Below are 21643 nucleotides of genomic sequence, written 5' to 3' on the forward strand. Positions count from 1 at the left end.
CATGAAATGTCGCCAACATTACTGAGGGGTATTTTGCCAACGTTGAAAATTGTTTGATGTTGCTTGGCCGACCTTCTGCGTGCAAGGCGGGTGTGCATACCATTGCACCACAGTGGCACCCAATGGCTATTAATGGCTTGAAATATCTCGCAGAAACGTAACTTGATTTTGAACGGCTGTTACGTCAGGTTTCAGTATATATAACTTGTGATATAATCTGAAGTAATGTATCCTCCATTACACAATCGAATCCATCTTGGTGTAGGTTTGAAAATAGACCAAATGTTACCGGGTGTAGGGAGACTTCGATATTCGCTGGGCCAACGACATTACATAATTTTGCAACTAAAACTTTACATTTTAAAGGAACCGCTGTATACAGGAAGTCCGCGAAGGAATTCCGGGAAAAAGGGACTATCGAAGACACTAAATCCTCTCGAGTCAAACGTCAAAGGGAGTTCATGCAGCCCGAAGAAATCTATGGTTCTGCTATTCAAGCGGCTACAACTGTGATGATGTACATTAGAAGGCTGATTGTTGAACTCTCTGAAACTAGGTCAATTGGCTTTTCAATGAGTGATGAAAGCGGCATCTGGCCCGCCTTGCTCCCTGCAGGACGTGGGTTCTATTTCCCGGCCGGGCAACATCAAATTTTCAATGATGGCAAAATACCTCAGTAATGTTGGCGACATTTCCTGAGTTTTCAGCCATGTAAAACTTCTCTACAAGAGGTGTCTTCAGACACGCCGTTCGGACTATGCGATAAAAAGTAGGAGGTCCCATATAATTGAGCAATTATGAATCAGGGTGCACTCGTTGATATAAAAGAAGTCTCCCATGTCCCTTTATAGGTTAAACTATAATTATGTCTGGCGAACTATGGTACTATCCACTAATTCTAGTATGACCCTCTGGTCATTACCTAGGACTGAATGCCACAACTCATGATGAGCATTAAATTTAAGCCCAGTCGGTTATGACCTTCCATAACCGGGTCAATGTTGGTCCTATAACCTAGAGTATAGCTATAGAGTGCAGTTAAGTAACCCAGCATTCCATGTACGGGCCAGGATCAAGCGAAATTGGTCTGTATTGAACAGACTGGTGCAACAGGAAATCTACCTCCACTTTTGGTGCGATACTTTCTCAGTACATTGTAAACGTAAAAACGCTGCAAGTTGCTGTTGAGCTTGGTATTCTGCACCGCTGCGACCATGATATGCTCCCGACCGTGAGATAGGCCTTAAGTAGGTCCACCGCTATCTGGGAGAACTCTAGGAAATTCGAAATAATCGCTAGCAGACGCATTTTAGCTCCATAGAAATGGTGCATCATGGTTGGAGCCTACATGCTCGACCTTTTTTCGCAAGTAAACATGCTTTTTACCCCAAATGTATTCTCCGAAGGTTAAAGTGTTCCTGTCATTGTTTTATGTTAAGCAATATCTTCTAATTTCTTGGTAAATATTTTCAATCTCTTTCTTCTCTAACTTCAAAACACTCTCTTCTCTACCAAAAATCCGTCATCTCTAAGGATAATTTTTGTTTTCATAAATGTAATTTCACATCTAACGTTGAGAGCTGCTGCATTAAAAAGTTTTCGTTAATTATTTTCAGTGTTGTAGTTTTAGTAAGTAGTTGTTATTGTTGTAGTGAGTGAACAGGCGAAAGAGAATGCAAGTGAGTTACTGCTTCATTAATCTTTCATTTAATTTCAAATTAAAATTTAAATACCTTTTCTTATATTGTCTGTGTGAGTGTGGATTTCAACTAAAAAAATTTCATCCTTAAGTGTTTCTAACATTAAGTATGGGGGGTAGTGCTTTAAAGTATAGTATATGAATGTTGTTATTGTTATTATCATCATCATTGGCTCTTGAAAAGAGTCGTTTTGTGTTTTTTTTTTGTTAATTTCTTTTGGAAGATTTCTGTTTGAAACGTGTTTCTTGGGATTATGTGTGGAATTTGTTTGTTGTTTTTTATAAAATGGCTGACATTTTTGATGTTCTTGTTGTTATGGGGGTTTTGGTGTATTATCCTTATTAAAGTAATTGGGCAATGACAGGCTCTATTAAGCACATATGTTCAGCTCCACGGACGGGTAAACGATTCAAACAGAAATGCCTTATCATATCCGGTACCGTCTCAAATGGTCGACTGAATTGGCCCAAAATATATTGACCGCACTCGTTGCGTTGTATACGCATGTGCATAAAGCCCTTGGCTCCTCTGGAAATGGCAAATAAAAGAAGGTTATTAACATAACATCAAGTTGTCAAAAGCTTCCTCTAGGCCCCACAGCAATGTATGTGAGGCCGAAAAGCTTTCGGAGATTGTTGATGTCTTGACTTACTTCAATGACAATGAATAATCCTGTTTGGTAGATTCACAATTGCGCACCAGAAAACTACCCTCTGCCAAGGGCCGCAATGTAGTTTCAGCTTCAATTCGTGTTATGGCACCGTGATACCATCTGCATAGATAAGAACAAGATATAAGTTTTGGTTGTTACATAAAATCTTCCACTTTACTTACCCCTGCCTTTCCAGCGGTATGGAGACATCAATTAGATCAACAGCAGTGGCAAATCCTTGATTTAAATTTAAGTTGAGTTCTTTGTTATTGCTCAGGCCACGTAAATCTAAGCTGCCAAATTTATTGTTGGACTGACGTGGTTCATTAAGATTTAGGGTTAGATTTTGACGGAATATGGCAGAATCTGAAAAGGAGATGGAAAATTAACACAACAAATATTATTGATAATATTCTAATTAGTTTAAATCACTTTAAATGATTCTCTAAATGCTCAAAAATCTTCTTCGTAAAAGGAATTCCTTGGTAGGAGTCTTCTACAGAGTAGAAGGCATTTGCAAGGGAGCCCTCTGTTGGATTTTTTAAAAGAAACAAGTAAAAAGTCGTTAAGTTCGGCCGGGCCGAACTTTTTATACCCTCCACCGTAAAATAGTCGTAATTAAAATGGAATAATTAGTGTCCTTTCACAATTTTAGGAGGAAAAAAGTTTCGACCATGGATAGATACACCAATTGTCTTAATTATCAAATCTAATCTAAAAATATGTGTTCAGCCAGGTGAATGGTACTACCTACGGGACTATATCAAAGTGTCAACCTATCTTTATAATTTTTGTTGGAAAAGTTTTGTAACTGCAGAGAACCTCAAAAGTCAAATTAAATTGAGGGTAGTTCCATCAAATAATGTAGACCCTCAAAATGCCGAAAATCGGGAGGTACCGTTATATAAGAGCTATAAGAAAAGATGGACCTATGTTGACGAATTTTAGTGAAGAAGTTTCGTGATCACTGAAAATGTGAAAATGTCAAATTATAGTTAGTTCGATTAAAAATTGTTGCTAAAATTCTCAAAATATCGAAAATCGGGAGGTATCGTTATATGGGGGCTTTACCAAACCATGGACCTATGTTGACGATGTTTAGTGGAGAAGTTTGATGCCCACTGAGAACCTCAAATATCAATTTACAGCTAGTTCGGGTGAATATTGTAGCTAAAATTCTCAAAATACCGAAAATCGGGAGGTATCGTTATATGGGGGCTATACCAAACCATGGACCTATATTGACGATGTTCGGTGGAGAAGTTTGATGACCACTGAGAACCTCAAATGTCAATTTATAGCTAGTTCGGGTTAAAATTGTACCTAAAATTCTCCAAATTCCGAAAATCGGGAGGTACCGTTATATGGGGGCTATACCAAAACATGGACCTATGTTGACGATGTTTGGTGGAGAAGTTTGATGACCACTAAGAACCTCAAATGTCAATTTACAGCTAGTTCGGGTGAAAATTTTAGCCAACATTCTCAAAATACCGAAAATCGGGAGGTATCGTTATATGGGGGCTATACCAAACCATGGATCTGTGTTGACGATGTTTGGTGGAGAAGTTTGATGACCACAGATAACCTCAAATGTCAATTTACAGCTAGTTCGGGTGAAAATTGTAGCTAAAATTCTCAAAATACCGAAAATCGGGGGTACCGTTATATGGGGGCTATACCAAACCATGGACCTATGTTGGCGATGTTCGGTGGAGATGTTTGATGACCACTGAGAACCTCAAATCTAAATTTACAGCTAGTTCGGATGAAAATTGTAGCTAAAATTCACAAAATACCGAAAATCGGGAGGTACCGTTATATGGGGGCTATACTAAACCATGGACCTATGTTGGCGATGTTCGGTGGAGAATTTTAATGGCTACTGAGAACCTTAAATGCCAGTTTACACCTAGTTCGGGTGAAAATTGTAGCTTAAATTCTCAAAATACCGAAAATCGGGAGGTACCGTTATATGGGGCTATACCAAAACATGGACCTATATTGGCGATGTTCGGTGAAGAAGTTTGGTGACCACTGAGAACCTCAAATGTTAATTTACAGCTAGTTCGGGTGAAAATTGTAGCTAAATTTCTCAAAATACCTCAAATCGGGAGGTACGCTTATATACCATACTATGGTGGAGGGTATAAAAAAATAGCATTGTAGTGTCCTTATAAAGAACATAAGTCATTTATAGAATAAACACCAATTTCTGGGGACTTTCAGAGAACCGAAGAAATCAAATCTATAGAACACAACACTACTTTATGCGTACCCAATAAACTACAGTATAGGTCTTTCATAGAATACGACATCGCAGTAAGGGGTCTTGTATATACTAGGATACTTTTTGTAGGGTCTTCTATAGAATAGAAGACCTCTATAGGGGTCTTCTATAGAATAGAAGATCTCTGTAGGGGTCTTCTATAGAGTATAAGACGTCTGTGGGGATCTTCTATAGAGTAGAAGAAATCTTTAGAAATCTTCTATACGATAGAAGACATCTGTAGGGGTCTTCTATAGAATAAAGACCTCTGTAGGGGTGTTCTATGGTGTAGAAAATCTCTCTAAGGGTCTTCTATAGAATCGAAAACCTCTGTAGAGGTCTTCTATAGAAGAGAAGACCTCTGTAGGGGTCTTCTATAGACCCCTGCAGAGGTCTTCAATAGAATCGAAAGGCTCTGTAGGGGTCTTCTATAGAATAGAAGATCTCTGTAGAGGTCTTCGATAGAATAGAAGACCTCTGTAGGGGTCTTCTATAGAAGAGAGTACCTCTATAGGGGTCTTCTATAGAATATAAAACCTCTGTAGGAGTCTTCTATAGAACAGAAGACTTGTGTAGGAGTCTTCTATAGAATAGAAAACCTCTTTACAGGTCATCTATAGAAAATAAATGGTCTTCTATAGAATAGAAAACTTCTGCAGAGGTCTTCTATAGAATCGAAAAACTCTATTGGGGTTTTCTGTAGAATAGAAGACCTCTGTAGGGGTCTTCTATAGAAGGGTGCCTTGTGTATGGTGTCAGATCTTCCCACGTTCTCATTGGTCACTTCTTCCGCTGTTTTTATTTCCTGCTCATTAGTTTTCGGTGGGACTTCTTTCTTCTTTTTTGTCTTATTCTCTTTAGGGCTCTGAGTTTTTGGACCTCTTTTCAACGCAGGTGTTGTTGGCGTACTTGGTTGTTTTGGTTTAATCCATGCTTCTGTTTGGGTCTGCTTATTGTCTACCTGACCCATTTTAAGTATGTCAGCTTCTTTGTTCAGATCGTCAGCTACTTTTAAATATATCGCCTGTATCTCTCTCATCATGGTCTGAATATCCTTGTGGATGTTATTTTTCGATTTAACGAAATCATCCAACTGGGCTATTTTTCTTCCGAGCCTCTTTAGATTTTCGCTTCCAGAAAATTTATTTTTAGGCATGCCTTCACCTGCATTGTTAGATGTCGCCATCACAATTACCGAAGTTCTTCCTAATGGGGAATCTACACCTCCCATATTTTCAACTCGTGGACCCGAGCATCTTCCCAGTCGGGTTTCTTCAACCTCTATGTTCGTTCTTTTGGTTTCTTGGTTTTCTTCGTTCATTTTAGGTTTCGTGGTCCCAACTCAAAGCCGCTATCTCCGCTCGCAAAATGTGCAGTCACGTTAAGATCCCATGGGTCCCTATTTCTAGGTCCATGCGAGGGTTGACGGAAGACCCTCATGAGATCTCCCGTTCAGAGCCAGATCCGTGTTAATCGGGAATGTACATCCGAACCTACACTGCCAACTTAATGGGACGAGCATTGAACGTACTTTGAGACTTGCCAGGTTTTAACGGGACGGAGGCAGCTGTGGCATTAGCCTGAAAGCCATTTCTGTAAGGTTCCACCCCGACATACTCAGGTTCCAGAATACCACAGCCGTCAGCCCAGGGTTCATCAATTCCAAATCGTAGTCCAGTAATGCCATAATCAAGATCGTGCTGGCTTGATCTTGATGCCTTTCGGCTGGATTCCATTTTCTTTCATGTATAGGGTTTGACTGGGGATAACCACGGAGTCGTCACCTCCTTTCCAAACCTCTCTTGAGGCGGTCCCCTACGGTGGAATACATAATTGTGGGCGGTAATCACTCGCCCCGACACAGGGTTTCTCAGAGCACTTGCACCATTTTGGTACGCTCTCCACTCCTGCCAAAACTAGGGTCCGCGGGGTCGTTACTCCCGTTATCCTCTCCTGAGGATACCCACTATAGGGGTCTTCTATAGAATAGAAGACCACTATAGGGGTCTTCTATAGAATAGAAGACCTCTGTAGGTGTCTTCTGCGGAATAGAAAACCTATGTAGAGGTCTTCTACAGAATAGAAGACCTCTGTAGGGGTCTTCTATAGAAGATAGTACCTCTATAGGGGTCTTCTATAGAATATAAAACCTCTGTAGGGGTCTTCTATAGAACAGAAGACTTCTATAGGGGTCTTCTATAGAATAGAATACCGCTGTAGGTGTCTTCTATATAAAAGAAGCGGTCTTCTATACGATAGAAGACATCTGTAGGGGTCTTCTATAGAATCGAAAACCTCTGTAGAGGTCTTCTATAGAAGAGGAGACCTCTGTAGGGGTCTTCTATAGAATAGAAGACCTCTGTAGAGGGGTCTTCTAAAGAATAGAAGACCTCTGTAGGGGTCTTCTATAGAAGAGAGTACCTCTATAGGAGTCTTCTATAGAATATAAAACCTCTGTAGGGGTCTTCTATAGAACAGAAGACTTCTGTAGGAGTCTTCTATAGAATAGAAGACCTCTCTAGAGGTCATCTATAGAAAAGAAATGGTCTTCTATAGAATAAAAAACTTCTGCAGAGGTCTTCTATAGAATCGAAAAACTCTGTTGGGATTTTCTGTAGAATAGAAGACCTCTGTAGGGGTCTTCTTTAGAATAGAAGACCACTGTAGGGGTCTTCTATAGAATAGAAGACCACTGTAGGGGTCTTCTATAGAATAGAAGACCACTGTAGGGGTCTTCTATAGAATAGAAGACCTCTGTAGGGGTCTTCCGTAGAATAGAAGACCTCTGTAGGGGTCTTCTATAGAACAGAAGACCTCTGTAGAGGTCTTCTGCGGAATAGAAAACCTCTGTAGAGGTCTTCTACAGAATAGAAGACCTCTGTAGTGGTCTTCTATAGAATAGAAGACCTCTGTAGAGGTGTTCTATAGAGTAGAAGACCTCTGTAGGGGTCTTCTATAGAATAGAAGACCTCTGTAGAGGTGTTCTGTAGAATAGAAGACTTCTGTAGGGGTCTTCTATAAAATAGAAGACCTCTGTAGGGGTCTTCTATAGAATAGAAGGGGTCTTCTATAGAATAGAAGGGGTCTTCTATAGAATAGAAGGGGTCTTCTATAGAATAGAAGGGGTGTTCTATAGAATAGAAGACCTCTGTAGGGGTCTTCTATAGAATAGAAGGCCTCTGTAGAGTTGTTCTATAGAGTAGACGACTTCTGTAGAGGTGTTCTGTAGAATAGAAGACTTCTGTAGTACTCTTCTATAGAATAGAAGACCTCTGTAGGGCTCTTCTTTAGAATAGAAGACCTCTGTAGGGGTCTTCTATAGAATAGAAGACCTCTGTAGGGGTCTTCTATAGAATAGAAGACCTCTGTAGGGGTCTTTTATAAAATAGATGACCTCTGTAGGGGTCTTCTATAGAATAGAAGACCTCTGTAGGGGTCTTCTATAGAAGAGAAGACCTCTGTAGGGGTCTTCGATAGAATAGAAGACCTCTGTAGGGGTATTCTATAGAATAGTAGACCTCTGTAGGGGTCTTCTATAGAATAGAATACCTCTGTAGGGGTCTTCTACAGAATAGAAGACCTCTATAGGGGTCTTCTATAGAATCGAAAGGATCTGTAGGTGCCTTCAATAGAATAGAAGACCTCTGTAGGGGTTTCTATAGAGTAGAAAACCTCTGTAGGGGTTTTCTATAAAGTAGAACACCTATGTAGGGGTCTTCTATAAAATAGAAGATCTCTATAGGTGTCTTCTATAGAATAGAAACCCTCTGTAGGGTTCTTCTATAGAATCGAAAGGCTCTGTAGGTGTCTTCTATAGAATAGAAGACCACTGTAGAGGTCTTCTCTAGAATAGAAGACCTCTGTAAGGGTCTTGTATAGAATATAAGAGCTCTGAAGGGGTGTTATATAGAGTAGAAGACCTCTGTAGGGGTGCTCTATAGAGTAGAAGACCTCTGTTGGGGTGCTCTATAGAGTAGAAACATTCTGTAGTGGTCTTCTATACAATAGAAGACTTTTGTAGGGGTCTTATATAGAAAAGAAGGGGTCTTCTGTAGAATAGAAGTCCTCTGTAGGGGTTTTCTATAGTATAGAAGACCTCTGTAGGGATCTAATGTAGAATAGAAGAAATCTGTAAGGGTCTTCTATGTAACAGACAACTTTTTTGGGTATCTCATACAGGATATAAAACCTCTGGAGGAATATATTATAGATCAGAAGACTGTTGTAGGGGTCTTGTATTGACCCTCTCTACGGGTCATCTATAGAAAATAAGACCTCTGTATTCTTTTATACAACTGAAGACCACTCAAGCGGAATAGAAAACTTCTGTAAGGGTCTCCTACAGAATAGAACATAGTAATGGCCCTATTTCTTAGACATAAGAGGTAGAATTCTTTGATAGAGTTGAAGTCCTCTTTAGGGGTCTTCTATAAAATATAATACCTACAGTATCGGCCAAAACTAAAGCACCCCCTCAGTACATATTTTTAAAATGAAAATTTTTTTAAGAAAACAAAGTTGTAATTTTTATTTGTATTTTTCATTTTCTTTATTTATATCCATATTAATAGAAAACACAATCAGAATGTATTCAGAATGTAATAAACAAAAGTTAAAATTCAAAAATCATTTTAGGTCGTAAATGTAACCGGACAAAACTAAAGCACCCCCCTATTTGAAGTATAACAAAAACCATTGAAATCAATATTTCGTTGGGCCTCCTCTATTCTGGATGACACAATCACATCTTTTAGACATAAAGGATTCTAAATAATTAATTATTGCAGGCGAAATAATTGATTTTCGGAAAATTTAGCTTAAATCCTCAAAATACTGAAAATCCGAACTTATCGCTATATGGGGGCTATACCCAAACGTGGACCTAGGACAACGATCTTTGGTGGATATGTTTTGTGACCACTAGGAACCCTAAGTACCAAATTACAGCTAATTTAGTGGGGAAATATGGCTTAAAAATTCAAAATTCCGAAGATCGGAAGGTACCGCTATAACGATGCTATACCAAAACATTACCCGATATTGTTCATATCCATCCGAAAATGATACTACAGCCTCCTCTGGTGAAATACAAAATCGCTTAAGTTTAAAAATTAGAAAAAGAACGATTCACAAAAGAACGGTAGACGTCGACTTATTCAGTCGACGACCAGCAAGAAACCTTTAATATCGACTAAAAGTGAATTGGATTAGAAAATGGAGGATACTGCTATTTTCCGATGAAGCTATATTTAATTTAATGTATTCAGATGGTAAAAGACGTGTACCAAGTGGGCAACTGTTAAATCCTAAATATTGCTTGTTGGTCGTCGTCGACTGAATAAGCCGACGTCTACCGTTCTTTTGTGAATCGTTCTTTTGCTAATTTTTAAACTTAAGCGATTTTGTATTTGAACAGAAGAGGCTGTAGTATCTTTTTTAAATGGATATAAACAATATCGGGTAATGTTTTGGTATAGCATCCTTATAGCGGTACCTTCCGATCTTCGGTATTTTGAATTTTTAAGCCATATTTCCCCACTAAATTAGCTGTAATTTGGTACTTAGGGTTCCTAGTGGTCACAAAACCTATCCACCAAAGATCGTTGTCCTAGGTCCACGTTTGGGTATAGCCCCCATATAGCGATAAGTTCCGATTTTCAGTATTTTGAGGATTTAAGCTAAATTTTCCGAAAATCAATTATTTCGCCTGCAATAATTAATTATTTAGAATCCTTTATGTCTAAAAGATGTGATTGTGTCATCCAGAATAGAGGAGGCCCAACGAAATATGATTTCAATGGTTTTTGTTATACTTCAAATAGGGGGGTGCTTTAGTTTTGTCCGATTACATTTTCGACCTAAAATGATTTTTGAATTTTAACTTTTGTTTATTACATTCTGAATACATTCTGATTGTGTTTTCTATTAATATGGATATAAATAAAGAAAACGAAAAATACAAATACAAATTACAACTTTGTTTTCTTAAAAAAAATTTCATTTTAAAAATATGTACTGAGGGGGTGCTTTAGTTTTGGCCGATACTGTATGTAAGGTTTTCTAAAGAATATGAGTCCTTTGTATGGCTGTTCTGTAGAATATAAGTCATATATAGGGATCTTCTCTAGAATATAAAACCTCTGTAGGGATCTTCCATAGAATAAAGATCCTCTGAAGGGGTCTTGAAAAGAATGAATTGAAACGTTGTCTCGTCTCGTCTGTAAATATTACATTTCGCTAATCAATGAAAAGCCCTCAAAGATCTATGTTCAGCTCATCTAAAAGAGTTCCCTTAAGCTCGTATATGACAACACCCTTCAACGCGTGTACAGAGAATCCCTCATATTGTCTATAAATATAACCTTTCGCTTTTTTAGCTAGTCTTCAGTTCTTCTTTTGATATTCCCTTCAGCTCGTCCATAAGTATGTTCGCTGTTTCTCATTCCATGCTAACATAAAACTATTACTGCTAATACATCATCCGTTTAATACATGAGAAAGGTGTTCATGTGGAATGAGGTTAATTGAAAAAAAAAACGATGTAAAAGGCAACTCTGAGGGATATTTGCCAGCATATTTCCATTAGAAAAAGATTTGAGCAAGCATGAATAGAAACTATTTCAATTGTTGTATTTGTGGGCAACCACATGTCCTGGTTTAATCAGTCTTATTTTTTACATTGATTTTAGATTGACAGAGCGATTTCTGTGTGTGTTTACTGTACAGTACAGTGCCGATGGATGGATGGAATGGAATCAATGCCAGCCATAAAGTGAAATGATTATAGCTAGCGATGTAAACTAGAAAATCATTTTTTCTCAGCATCAATTGAAACATCCTCTGTGATGATAAGCTACAAAAACTTCCGATATCAAACATAATCAATTGAAGCATCCAGCTTATTTATTGGAAGTGAGGCCCAAGTCCTGTTACTCACCCAACTTCATGCCAGTTTTATTGTCATCTCTCATCGAATGACTGGAGGAAGCCTGCGATATGCCGCTTGATTCAGTACTGTGCATCATAAGATTATTTATTTCAGCTTGGTTGGCTCTTAGGCGTCTTCTCAGTTTCGGCATGTCAAATGGCAAATCACCCAAGTCCACAGAGGTGGCACTGCCAGAGGTACAGGCATCCTGAAACAAAACAAGATAATCAATATACTTTTTTTGCTCTCACATCATAAACTTACCTGCTGCAAGGTTTTTCTCCTTCTGAGTTTTGGCATATCGAATGGAAGATCTCGTAAATCCTGTGGCAGGCCCACACTATTACTCATGGCACCCACGGCACTTATATCACTGTGTGTATTGTTACCCTTATCATTGGGTGGGAAATTCAAAGTGGGCAAGGTGAATTTTTGCAAACCCATTAACGGTTTACCATCCTCCCGAGAATGCAGAGAGATACCACTATCGGAACCCAAGATTTCATCGGTTAGTTGCATTAACGTCTTATTGGCCGGTGGTCTTCGTTTCTTGAGGGCATCAATTTGTAGCTGAGGTGTGGGTCGCATATTTTCTCTATCCTGTTGGGCCTGTTGTTGCTGCTGCAACTGCTGCTGTTGTGTCAGGGAGGCCCCTGCATTATCTTCTGGCGTTACATTTTGTGTCTTATTCTGTTCAGACAATTCTGAGGCCGGTTCTTGTGAGGATTTGTCTGATATGGGACTAAGGATATGCAATTTGGAATGTATTACCACGGGTGCTCTCAGGGGAAAAGCCACACTCGAGCTACCAGATTCAGAGCTATGTGAACTCAACGAGGTCGAGTGCCTTGACTCTGAACTGGATGTGCTACGATTGCCTTCGCTCGTGCTCGAGCGTAACGATTCCATGCTGCCACCACTACTCGATGTTGCTATGCTTTCGGTCGAGGAGTAATTATGCGTCCTGCGACTGCCATTGCCAACATGGTGGTGGTGGTGATGGTGGGAAGAGGACGAGGCATGGCTTTTGCGCAGCTCCAGTACCCGCCCCGACTCTAGAACAAAGGAGCGAGGTCGGCTGCGGGATCTAGAGCTGCCACCGCTAATATTATTCGTGCCACCCTGCTGGTGGTGCAATGAGGATGATAGATGATGATGACTGTGACTGTGAGTGTTATTGTGTTGCTGTTGTTGTTGTTGTTGTTGCTGCTGCTGTTGTTGTTGGTGTATAATGGAAGATGGTGGATTTACATAAGCACTATCGTTGAGACTATTCTCATTGCTGGTGGCCAGCGAGGATATTGTGGCCTGATGCTGACGCCCCAGATTCGATTGCAGTGGAAGACGTAGGTCGCGCAAACGTGGATGGGCCGGATTCGATGATGGCAGGTTGGGTGCACTTCGTATGCTGTTCATAAAAAAACGCTCATGTTTGCCGGGAAACTTCATGGGCAGTGGCGCTGTGGATGGAGGCGATGGTGTATAGCCACGCATAGGCAACTGCGAGCTGGACGTTGTAGGATTGTTTTGTTGATCCACTTCAGGTTCTCTGATGTGGACATTGTTCAAGTCTGAGGAAAGGCCGGAAATATTGGAGGCCAATATTTGGTCTGTGCTGCGATTGGCCGAACCGACGGTCAGAGGAGAGCCACTGCCGCTGTTATTACCTCCGGAATTGGAGGCCTGATCTTGGATGGCTTGATTTTTAGAGTTTTTTAGCCGTTTGCCATCCAGGCGGCTCTTGTGGGCCTTAGAGTTACGCGATTCAGGCTTGTTGGTGGTGGCTGGTGGCCCATTGCCGTTGTTGAGCTGTAGCAACACTGAGTGATTGGTAATGCGATCCACTTCATCCAAATCATCATCCGACTTGGCTATTTTACAATCAAATGCGGTCTCATAGATTTGTCTGCTACGGCCCGACATGTCGTCTTCAAGTTCACCTACCGTGGAGTTAACCTCGTCCAAGGCGTTATCGGATTGGGCCAAACTACTCGAGTCGAGAATGCTGCGCGAACTGTTGTGATTTAGATTCTTGGAGTCCGGAGCACAGTCATCACACTCATGTACCCCATGAGGATGGACATAGAAAATGCTGCGTGGCCGGAAATACTCATCTATATCGTCGCCAATAGATGGAGCAACACAGGCACAAACTGCAGCCGGTCCTAGCAGTCTATGCGGTGGCATTGACGGTGTCGTATCGGGGAAGTTGCCACAATTCAAATCTTCCGAAGCTTCTTGACAAATGTTGCCGTAATCTGCGGCTGCCGGTATCAACGGTTGGACGTTACAGGTTTTGCGTACCAAAGCTAAGGCTCTAGCATGCCATTCACGTCGTTTCAAACATTCACTGCAATCGGATTCTTCCGAGGTGGTGGTGGAGGGGGAGTCACAACGTATTATGTGTACCCCGTCTTCGGTAAAGGAGTAACGTTTAGCTGAATCTTCGGCAGCCGGTAATACTGTATTGGTGGTTGTTGTGGGTTCAGTTATATCAAATTCGTCTTCTTGTTCCTCACGCTCCTGTTCGGTGTGTTCGGGTGGTACATCTAAACTGGTGCTTTTGCGATAAGGTTGTCCCGGTTGGGCATACAGTTGGCTTATGGGTGGTGGTGGTTCCGAGACAGTGGATTGACGACTTTTTAGTTTGGCCTCCTTGTCAGTTAGGGCTTGGGTGGAGCCAGTGGTTGCAGAATCTTTGGCCTTGAGTAGGTCGGAATAGTAGTAGGGTGAGGGATTCCGTTTGCTGCCGTATTCCGATTGAGATGTGGTTAGTTTACGAGGGCTGCGATTCGTTGTTGAGGGTAGTGGCTTTACCAAATCATCCGAAATGCTATCTGGTGAATTCAAGTCAGGAACTTTAACAGATTGATTGTCGTCGTCTTCATCATCGGAGGATTTCGGTGCTGAAGAATCTGTTGACAGTATACATGAGAAAAGAAGAATGAGAGGAAAAGAGAAAGGTATTAGTTTATTGCTTTCCTGCCTAAATAATGCAAACTCAATTCAAATAAAACTCCATTTCATGCTTGGCCAAACATCACACCCAAGTGTTGAGCAGGAAAAATAATTAAATTTCCAAGCCCAAAGCCAGCCAGCCGGGCAAATGTAATTTATTTGCTGCAGTTGTTAATGGTTAAGTGAAAGTTGATTAACGTGGTTTGAAACAAACTTTGTTAAAGAGTTTATAAAGCCATTGAGCTCAACTGGGCAAACATGGAAATTAGGTGGCTGGTATGAGGCTCTCATTACCCTGCTACCAGATGGCAAAAAGCCAAAGAAGGATAACAAAAAAACCAAAGAAAGGGAGTGTAAAAAAGTAGGAATAATCTGTGGATCCCATGTGTAACTAATTGCCAATTGTTTGCAACTGGTCATAGGACCAGTCCAAGAGAGACGAATGATGAAGGATTTTATTTTTGTGGAGGAAGGGGTTGGACAATTGATTGATTCCTCTTTTGTTGCTTGTTTTTGTTTGGTTGGCCAGAAAAGGCCATTTCCTAACCCCATACTCACCTGAGCTGTAATTGCTGCGTTTATCTTTCTCCTTGCTGTGAGGAGTTGTTAATGTTTGCGGATTATTGCCAGTCGGTTGTTGCTGCTGCTGTTGTTGTTGTTTAGTTTGCTGTTGTAACGTTTGTGATTGTTGTTGTGAGGAAGGACGTTTAGTTTGAGCTCTCCTTTTGGCCTTCTTGTGATAGACTTTTTTGTGGCGTTTAGTATCTTTTGGGTCGGAATAACCTTCAATAAGTTTGACGGATGCCTGTTTAATGGCCGAAGTATGACTATGTATGGTAGAGGTTAGGCCAGAGGGTAAGGGTGGTGGTAAGGGGGCAGCAGATGCACTAACTGCTCCTCCTCCTGCTGCTGCTGCTGCTGCTGTTCCTACTGCTGCACTACAATTAAGGGTAGAATTGTTATTTGCGGAGGCAGTTATTACAACAGCCGTTGACGACGGATGTGGTAAACGTTGCTGTGTCTGGCTACGTTGAGTATGTGATTTTTTCTGATGCTGATTTTGTTGTTGTTGCTGCTGCTGTAAAGTTTGTGTGGTCTGTGATGCATGGACCCCAACTGGCTGGGTTGGCAATGTACTATGGGCCACAGAGGCAGATGCTAAAGTATTTCCCTCGTTGTTGTTGCTGTTCGGATTGGCATTTGCTGCCAACAGTTGGGCATTGACTCTGGAGGGTAAAGTCGATAAGGGAGCCGGTGGTGGTGGTACCTGAGGCTCAGTTTGTTGTTGATGCTGCTGTTGTTGTTGTTGTTGTAGCTCAGCAAAGGTTAGCTGTAATGAAATAACAGAGAAAAATAATTAATTCAGCAACCAAAAAAAAAGCGAGAAAATATTTCACTTAATAATAATTAAACAAAAATTGCAAAGCCTAAGGAAAAATTTTAGCAATTTTGTAGAGAGAGGAAAAAACTAAAAATGTCTCTATAAACCACTAATGGTATGCCTGTGCATGGAGGTCACGTTACTTAGTAGCAGTAGCAACAGCAAATCTGTTTTCGGGGGAAAATTATGCCTTTGGCAAACTCATTAACACTGCTTTTTGCCACATCATCCGCCGCCATGGAGAGAATTGTTGTTTGTGAACGTTGTGAATTTATATCTGGTAGCTAGGCGCACACACACACACACACACCCACACACAGTTAGGCTGTAGACACACATATAAGTTGAAGCCATTAAAAACGTTTTTCCTTTCAATTTCCACATAATTATGGAAGGAAGTTTTTAATAAAAACCCATAGTGTAGCCGAAGGGGTATTGCTATAATTTTTCTAGTTTCGCTTCATAGATATCTCATTAAAGCATGATAGTCATAACTAAATATTACACCTAGCAGGGGAAGGCAAGGGTAGCAAATATTTTACTCACAATTACTATTATAGAAAACGTCGGAGGGATTGGAACTTTGAGATATTTTTGGTAAATATTTTTTTAAATTAACTCTTGTTACGCGAAAGTCCTTGAAAAAATCCTAAAAAACAACACATAAACGCGATGTGATAAATTTGATTCAAAACAGGAAATCCAATTGTAATGACTAAGTTATAAATAGCAATGCTAAACTGTTCTTAGCAGCCCACATTATTTTAAAGTAGGCTCGGTTAGCCTGATATAGGATGTTTCCAATACAAAAATCTAAGAAGAACCTTAGAGCTAAAAAACAAAGCTTAACGCGATGTGATAAATTTCATCCAAAACGGGCTATCATTGGATGATGAGCCTTAGGCTCAGATGGGAAAGCTATCTATAGCAATGCTAAACTGTTCTTAGCAGCCCACATTCTTCTAAAGTAGGCATGGTCGTCCTGATATTAAACTCTGGCAAGGAAGATAGGATGCTTCCAATATTAACATCTACATAGAACGCCAGGATAAGCGGATCAGACGATTTGCATGCTGTTCCCAGCAAAGCAGACTCTTAAGGCCCGACGAGTGTTCAAGTTCAGCAATATTGGCCAGTCACTTTTTCTTGTTCAGGTACCATTACTGAAGCCTGGTATTTAAAACTCCACTCTCCTTGTTTCGATTCTTCTCTCCTATAGAAAATACATACTCCTCACAACCATTGTTATTGGTTCCATGCAATAAATTTATTGTTACACAGAGAATTGTACCGCCCATCAATCCATTATATCCTCTTATTGTCTTCAAGAATTTAATTTCAACTCAAAAAAGGGGCAATAAATGTCATTGACAACAACAAGTACGGCAATACAATGTAAAGCACACACAAAAATGGCAAACTTTCGCCTTTCATTACTCAAAGAAAGAGTAATATTTTGTCGAGTCAGTCTAGTCTGGTCTTTTAGACATGTACTCGGCTCGGCACATACCTACATGATTACAATAGCCTGCCTGCTTAGCCGTTGAGGAGATATTGGATATCTATTGTTGCACTCCATTGTCATTACCTTATAAACACTGACAATGACATTTCGTTGTTGTTGCTGCTGTCTAATAATATTGGCAACAATAAAAACTCATCCATTTACAACTTAGAATAACAACAATGATGCCAACAACAACAACAAGGTGGAGAGAAATCGAAATCGAACTCGTATGTGTGAGCTATTTGTCGTCTGGCTAAAGACACTTGTGTAAGTGCCATCATCATCAAATAAAAGGCTATAGGCCTTTCTAGTATTACGATATTTATTATGGCTAACAAACAGGTTTTTAGTCGAGGCATTAAGAGGGGAGGGGAGTGTTACATGTTGTCCATTGTTGCCTTGAAAAGAGTCATGCATATTATGGCCTTAGAATTTGATGTCAACATATAGCCAACATTAGGAGTTGGGTTACAACAGATGTGGTTGAAAACTTCACGTTTTCAAAAAATAAACATCACATGGAAGGGGGAGAAATTGAAGAGATATATTATTTAACATAAGTAAGGGCAAAATGGACATGATTGATGTTTAAAAAAGAATTAATTAAAAAACAAAAATCCAAAAATTTGGATTCTTACATACTCGTACTATTCTTCCAGGAGCATCAGAACAAAATATCGGATTTTAAAGGAGTTTTTCGGGGGCCAGCAAAAATTAAAGAGGATTTAAAGAATATTTTTCCATGAACCATCATCCCCGCAAACCTGGATATTTAAAGAATATTTTTGCAAGGACAATCTCAACACAAAATGGGGAATTTTAAAAAATATTTTTGCAAGGATAATCTTAACATTAAACGTGGATTTTTAAAGAATATTTTTGCAAGGATAATCTCAACAATAAACGTGGATTTTTAAAGAATATTTTTGCAAGGATAATCTCAACAATAAACGTGGATTTTTAGAGAATATTTTTGCAAGGATAATCTCGACAATAAACATGGATTTTTTAAGAATATTTTTGCAAGGCTAATCTCAACAAAAACGTGGATTTTTAATGAAAAATTCTTGCAAGGATAATCTCAACAATAAACATGGATTTTTAAAGGAAAATCAATTAAGGATAATCTTATGAATAAACATCGATTTTAAAAAAATTCTTGGATGGTTCATCTTAACAATAAACGTGGATTTAAAAAAAAATGTTGCAAGAATTTTTTGCAAAGGATCAACCCAAAAAGGTGGGTTTTATTTTTGCAAGCACCTTCAGGTAAACATGGATTTTTGAAGAATATTTCAGCAAGGACCTCCATCCCAATAAACGTATTTTTTAAATAATATTTAAGCAAATACTTTTATTCCAATCAACGTCGCTTTTTAAAGAATATTTTAGCAAGGACTTTTATCACAAAAAAAACTTAGATTTTTTAATTTTATTATAAAATATAATTTAAAAAAATTAAGTTTCAGTGTTTTATTTAGAAATGCACTTAAAACTAGATAATAATTTGTCGCTTAGCTTCAATAAATATATTCTTTCTCATGATGGAATCTCTCAAATAAAACGCTTGCATTTGAATTAAAAATTGCGACAATATTGAGCGGCAAGCGTTTTATTTGAGAGATTCCATCATGAGAAAGAATATATTTATTGAAGCTAAGCGACAAATTATTATCTAGTTTTAAGTGCATTTCTAAATAAAACACTGAAACTTAATTTTTTTAAATTATATTTTATTTTTAACTTTTTAGTAAATAAATTTGTCTGACCACTGAGAACAAAATTAAAGTCAATTTAGGCCGAAAATTTAGATAAAAACTTTAAAATGCCTGAAATCGTGTAGTACCGTTATATAAAGGCTATACCAAAACCTAGACTTATGTCCATAATTTATAATGGGGAAGTTTCTGTACCATTGGGGACTCCAAATGTCAAGTTGCAGCCAATTCTGGCTAAAAATGAAGATAAAATCCTTAAAACACTTGAAATCGGGTGGTGCCACTATATGGGGGCTATTTCAAAATCTGGACCTATGTCAACAATTTTTGGTGGAGAAGTTTCTGTACCATTGGGGACTCCAAATGCGAAGTTACATGAAGATAAAATCCTTAAAACACTTGAAATCGGGCGGTACCGCTATATGGGGGCTATACCAAAACCTGGACCTATGTCCATAATTTTGAATGGGTACGTTTCTGTATCATTGGAAACCCTAGTTGTCAAAAAACAGCCAATACGGGCTTAAAATGACAATAAAATACCTTAAATCGACCGCTGGATGGGACCTACAGGAAAAAAATGGACCCATATTGGTTTTGGTTTCATATTCATGTATTATCATCCAAATCTGAAAAGTGTACAAAGTTTTAGTTCGATTGGTCAACTACAACTATGTGAAAAATGAGTTACCAGATTTGAAAAGCAAATTAGATAAAAAACTGTAAAACAGGGTAAAAATGGACCAATATTGGTTTTGAATTCATATTCATGTATTGTCATCCATATCTGAAAAGTGTGCAAAGTTTTAGTTCGCTTGGTCAATTACAACTGTGTTAAAAATGAGTTACCAGATTTTAAAAGCATGTAAAATTGAACACTGTACAACACTGTAAAAATGGACCAATATTGGTTTTGATTTCATATTCATGTATTGTCATCTAAATCTGAAAAGTTTGCAAAGTTTTAGTTCGATTGGTCAACTGCAACCGTGTTAAAAATGAGTTACCAGATTTGAAAAGCAAAATACCGGAAATTGGGTGGAACCGTTATATGGGGGCTATAGGAAAAAATGGACCCATATTGATTCTGGTTTTATATTTACGTATTGTCATCTAAATCTGAAATGTGTGCAAAGTTTCACTTCGATTTGTCAACTGCAACTATTTTAAAAATCAGTTACTAGATTTGAAAAGGGGGTTAAGTTAGACACCGTAAAAACACTGTAAGAATGGACCAATATTGGTTTTGATTTCATATTCATGTATTGTCATCCAAATCTGAAATGTGTGCAAATTTTAAGTACGATTGGTCAACTGCAACTGTGTGAACAATTAGTTACCAGATTTGAAAAGCAAATTAGATAAAACACTGCAAAACAGTGTAAAAATGGACCAATATTGGTTTTGATTCCATATTCGTATATTGTCATCCAAATCTGAGAAGTGTGCAAAGTTTTAGTTCGATTGGTCAACTGCAACCGTGTTAAAAATGAGTTACCAGATTTGAACTAAACACACACCGAAGCAAGTTAAATAAAACACTGTAAAAATATAATATTTTTATACCTACAAATGGTGATTTAAACAAATTTTGCAGCGGCCTTCATACTTACAAAGGTGTATTTTTAAAGAATATTTTTGCAAGGACCTTCATACCAATAAGAGTGGATAGAATATTTGGAAGAATATTTTGCAAAGACCTTCATGCCTATAAACGTGGATTTTTAAAGAATATTTTTGCTAGGACTTCCATATCTTTAAAAGTGGATTTTTTTAAAAAATATTTTGCAAGGACCTTCAACCCAATATACGTTAATTTTTAAGGATTATTTTGACAGGGACATTCAACGCAATAAATGTGAATTTTTAAAGAATATTTGTGCAAGGACTTTCATTAAACGTGGTTTTTTAAAGAATATTTTTTCAAGGTCGTTAAATGTTTAAAGAATATTTGTTCAAAGACGAGGAATTTTTTAAGAATATTTTTTCATGGATGTGGATTTTTTGAAAATATTTTTTCAAGGACTTCATTTTTTTTAAACATTTTTCGAAGACGTGGATTTTTTATAATTATTGTTTTAAGGACGTGGATTTTTTATAAATATTTTTTCAAGGACGTGTTTTTTTATAAATATTTTTTCAAGGACGTGTTTTTTTATAAATATTGTTTCAAGGACGTGGAGTTTTTATAAATATTTTTTCAAGGACGTGTTTTTTTATAAATATTGTTTCAAGGACGTGGAGTTTTTATAAATATGTTTTCAAGGACGTGGAGTTTTTATAAATATGTTTTCAAGGACGTGGAGTTTTTATGAATATTTTTTCATGGACGAGGATTTTTTATAAATATTATTTCAAGGACGTGGAGTTTTTATAAATATTTTTTCATGGACGTGGATTTTTTATAAAAACTTTTCAAGGACGTGGAGTTTTTATAAAATTTTTTTAAGGACGTGAATTTTATATAAATTTTTTTCAAGTACTTAGATTTTTTGTATATATTTTTTGAAGGACGTGGATTTTTTATAAA

At 38.3% G+C, this 21643-nt stretch overlaps 1 protein-coding gene across 2 annotated transcripts in view; it reads right to left on the reverse strand.

Moving 5' to 3' along the window:
* Nucleotides 1-1734: 1734 nt before the first annotated feature.
* hwt (SH2 domain-containing adapter heavyweight) overlaps nt 1735-21643 on the reverse strand; it is a 270959-nt gene continuing 251050 nt past the window's right edge. For both annotated transcript variants that reach the window (XM_073979567.1, XM_073979568.1), the window contains 6 exons: nt 15066-15837; nt 11814-14464; nt 11559-11757; nt 2535-2718; nt 2353-2472; nt 1735-2228 (listed from right to left, as the gene is read on the reverse strand). In XM_073979567.1, coding sequence (XP_073835668.1) covers nt 2042-2228; nt 2353-2472; nt 2535-2718; nt 11559-11757; nt 11814-14464; nt 15066-15837 — 4113 coding nt within the window. In that variant the 3' untranslated portion in view covers nt 1735-2041. The remainder of the gene's footprint in view (nt 2229-2352; nt 2473-2534; nt 2719-11558; nt 11758-11813; nt 14465-15065; nt 15838-21643) is intronic.

This window comes from Musca autumnalis, unplaced genomic scaffold (genome assembly GCF_047663935.1).
Source record: "Musca autumnalis isolate F117 unplaced genomic scaffold, ASM4766393v1 scaffold_3, whole genome shotgun sequence".
In the NCBI taxonomy this organism is placed as follows: domain Eukaryota; kingdom Metazoa; phylum Arthropoda; class Insecta; order Diptera; family Muscidae; genus Musca; species Musca autumnalis.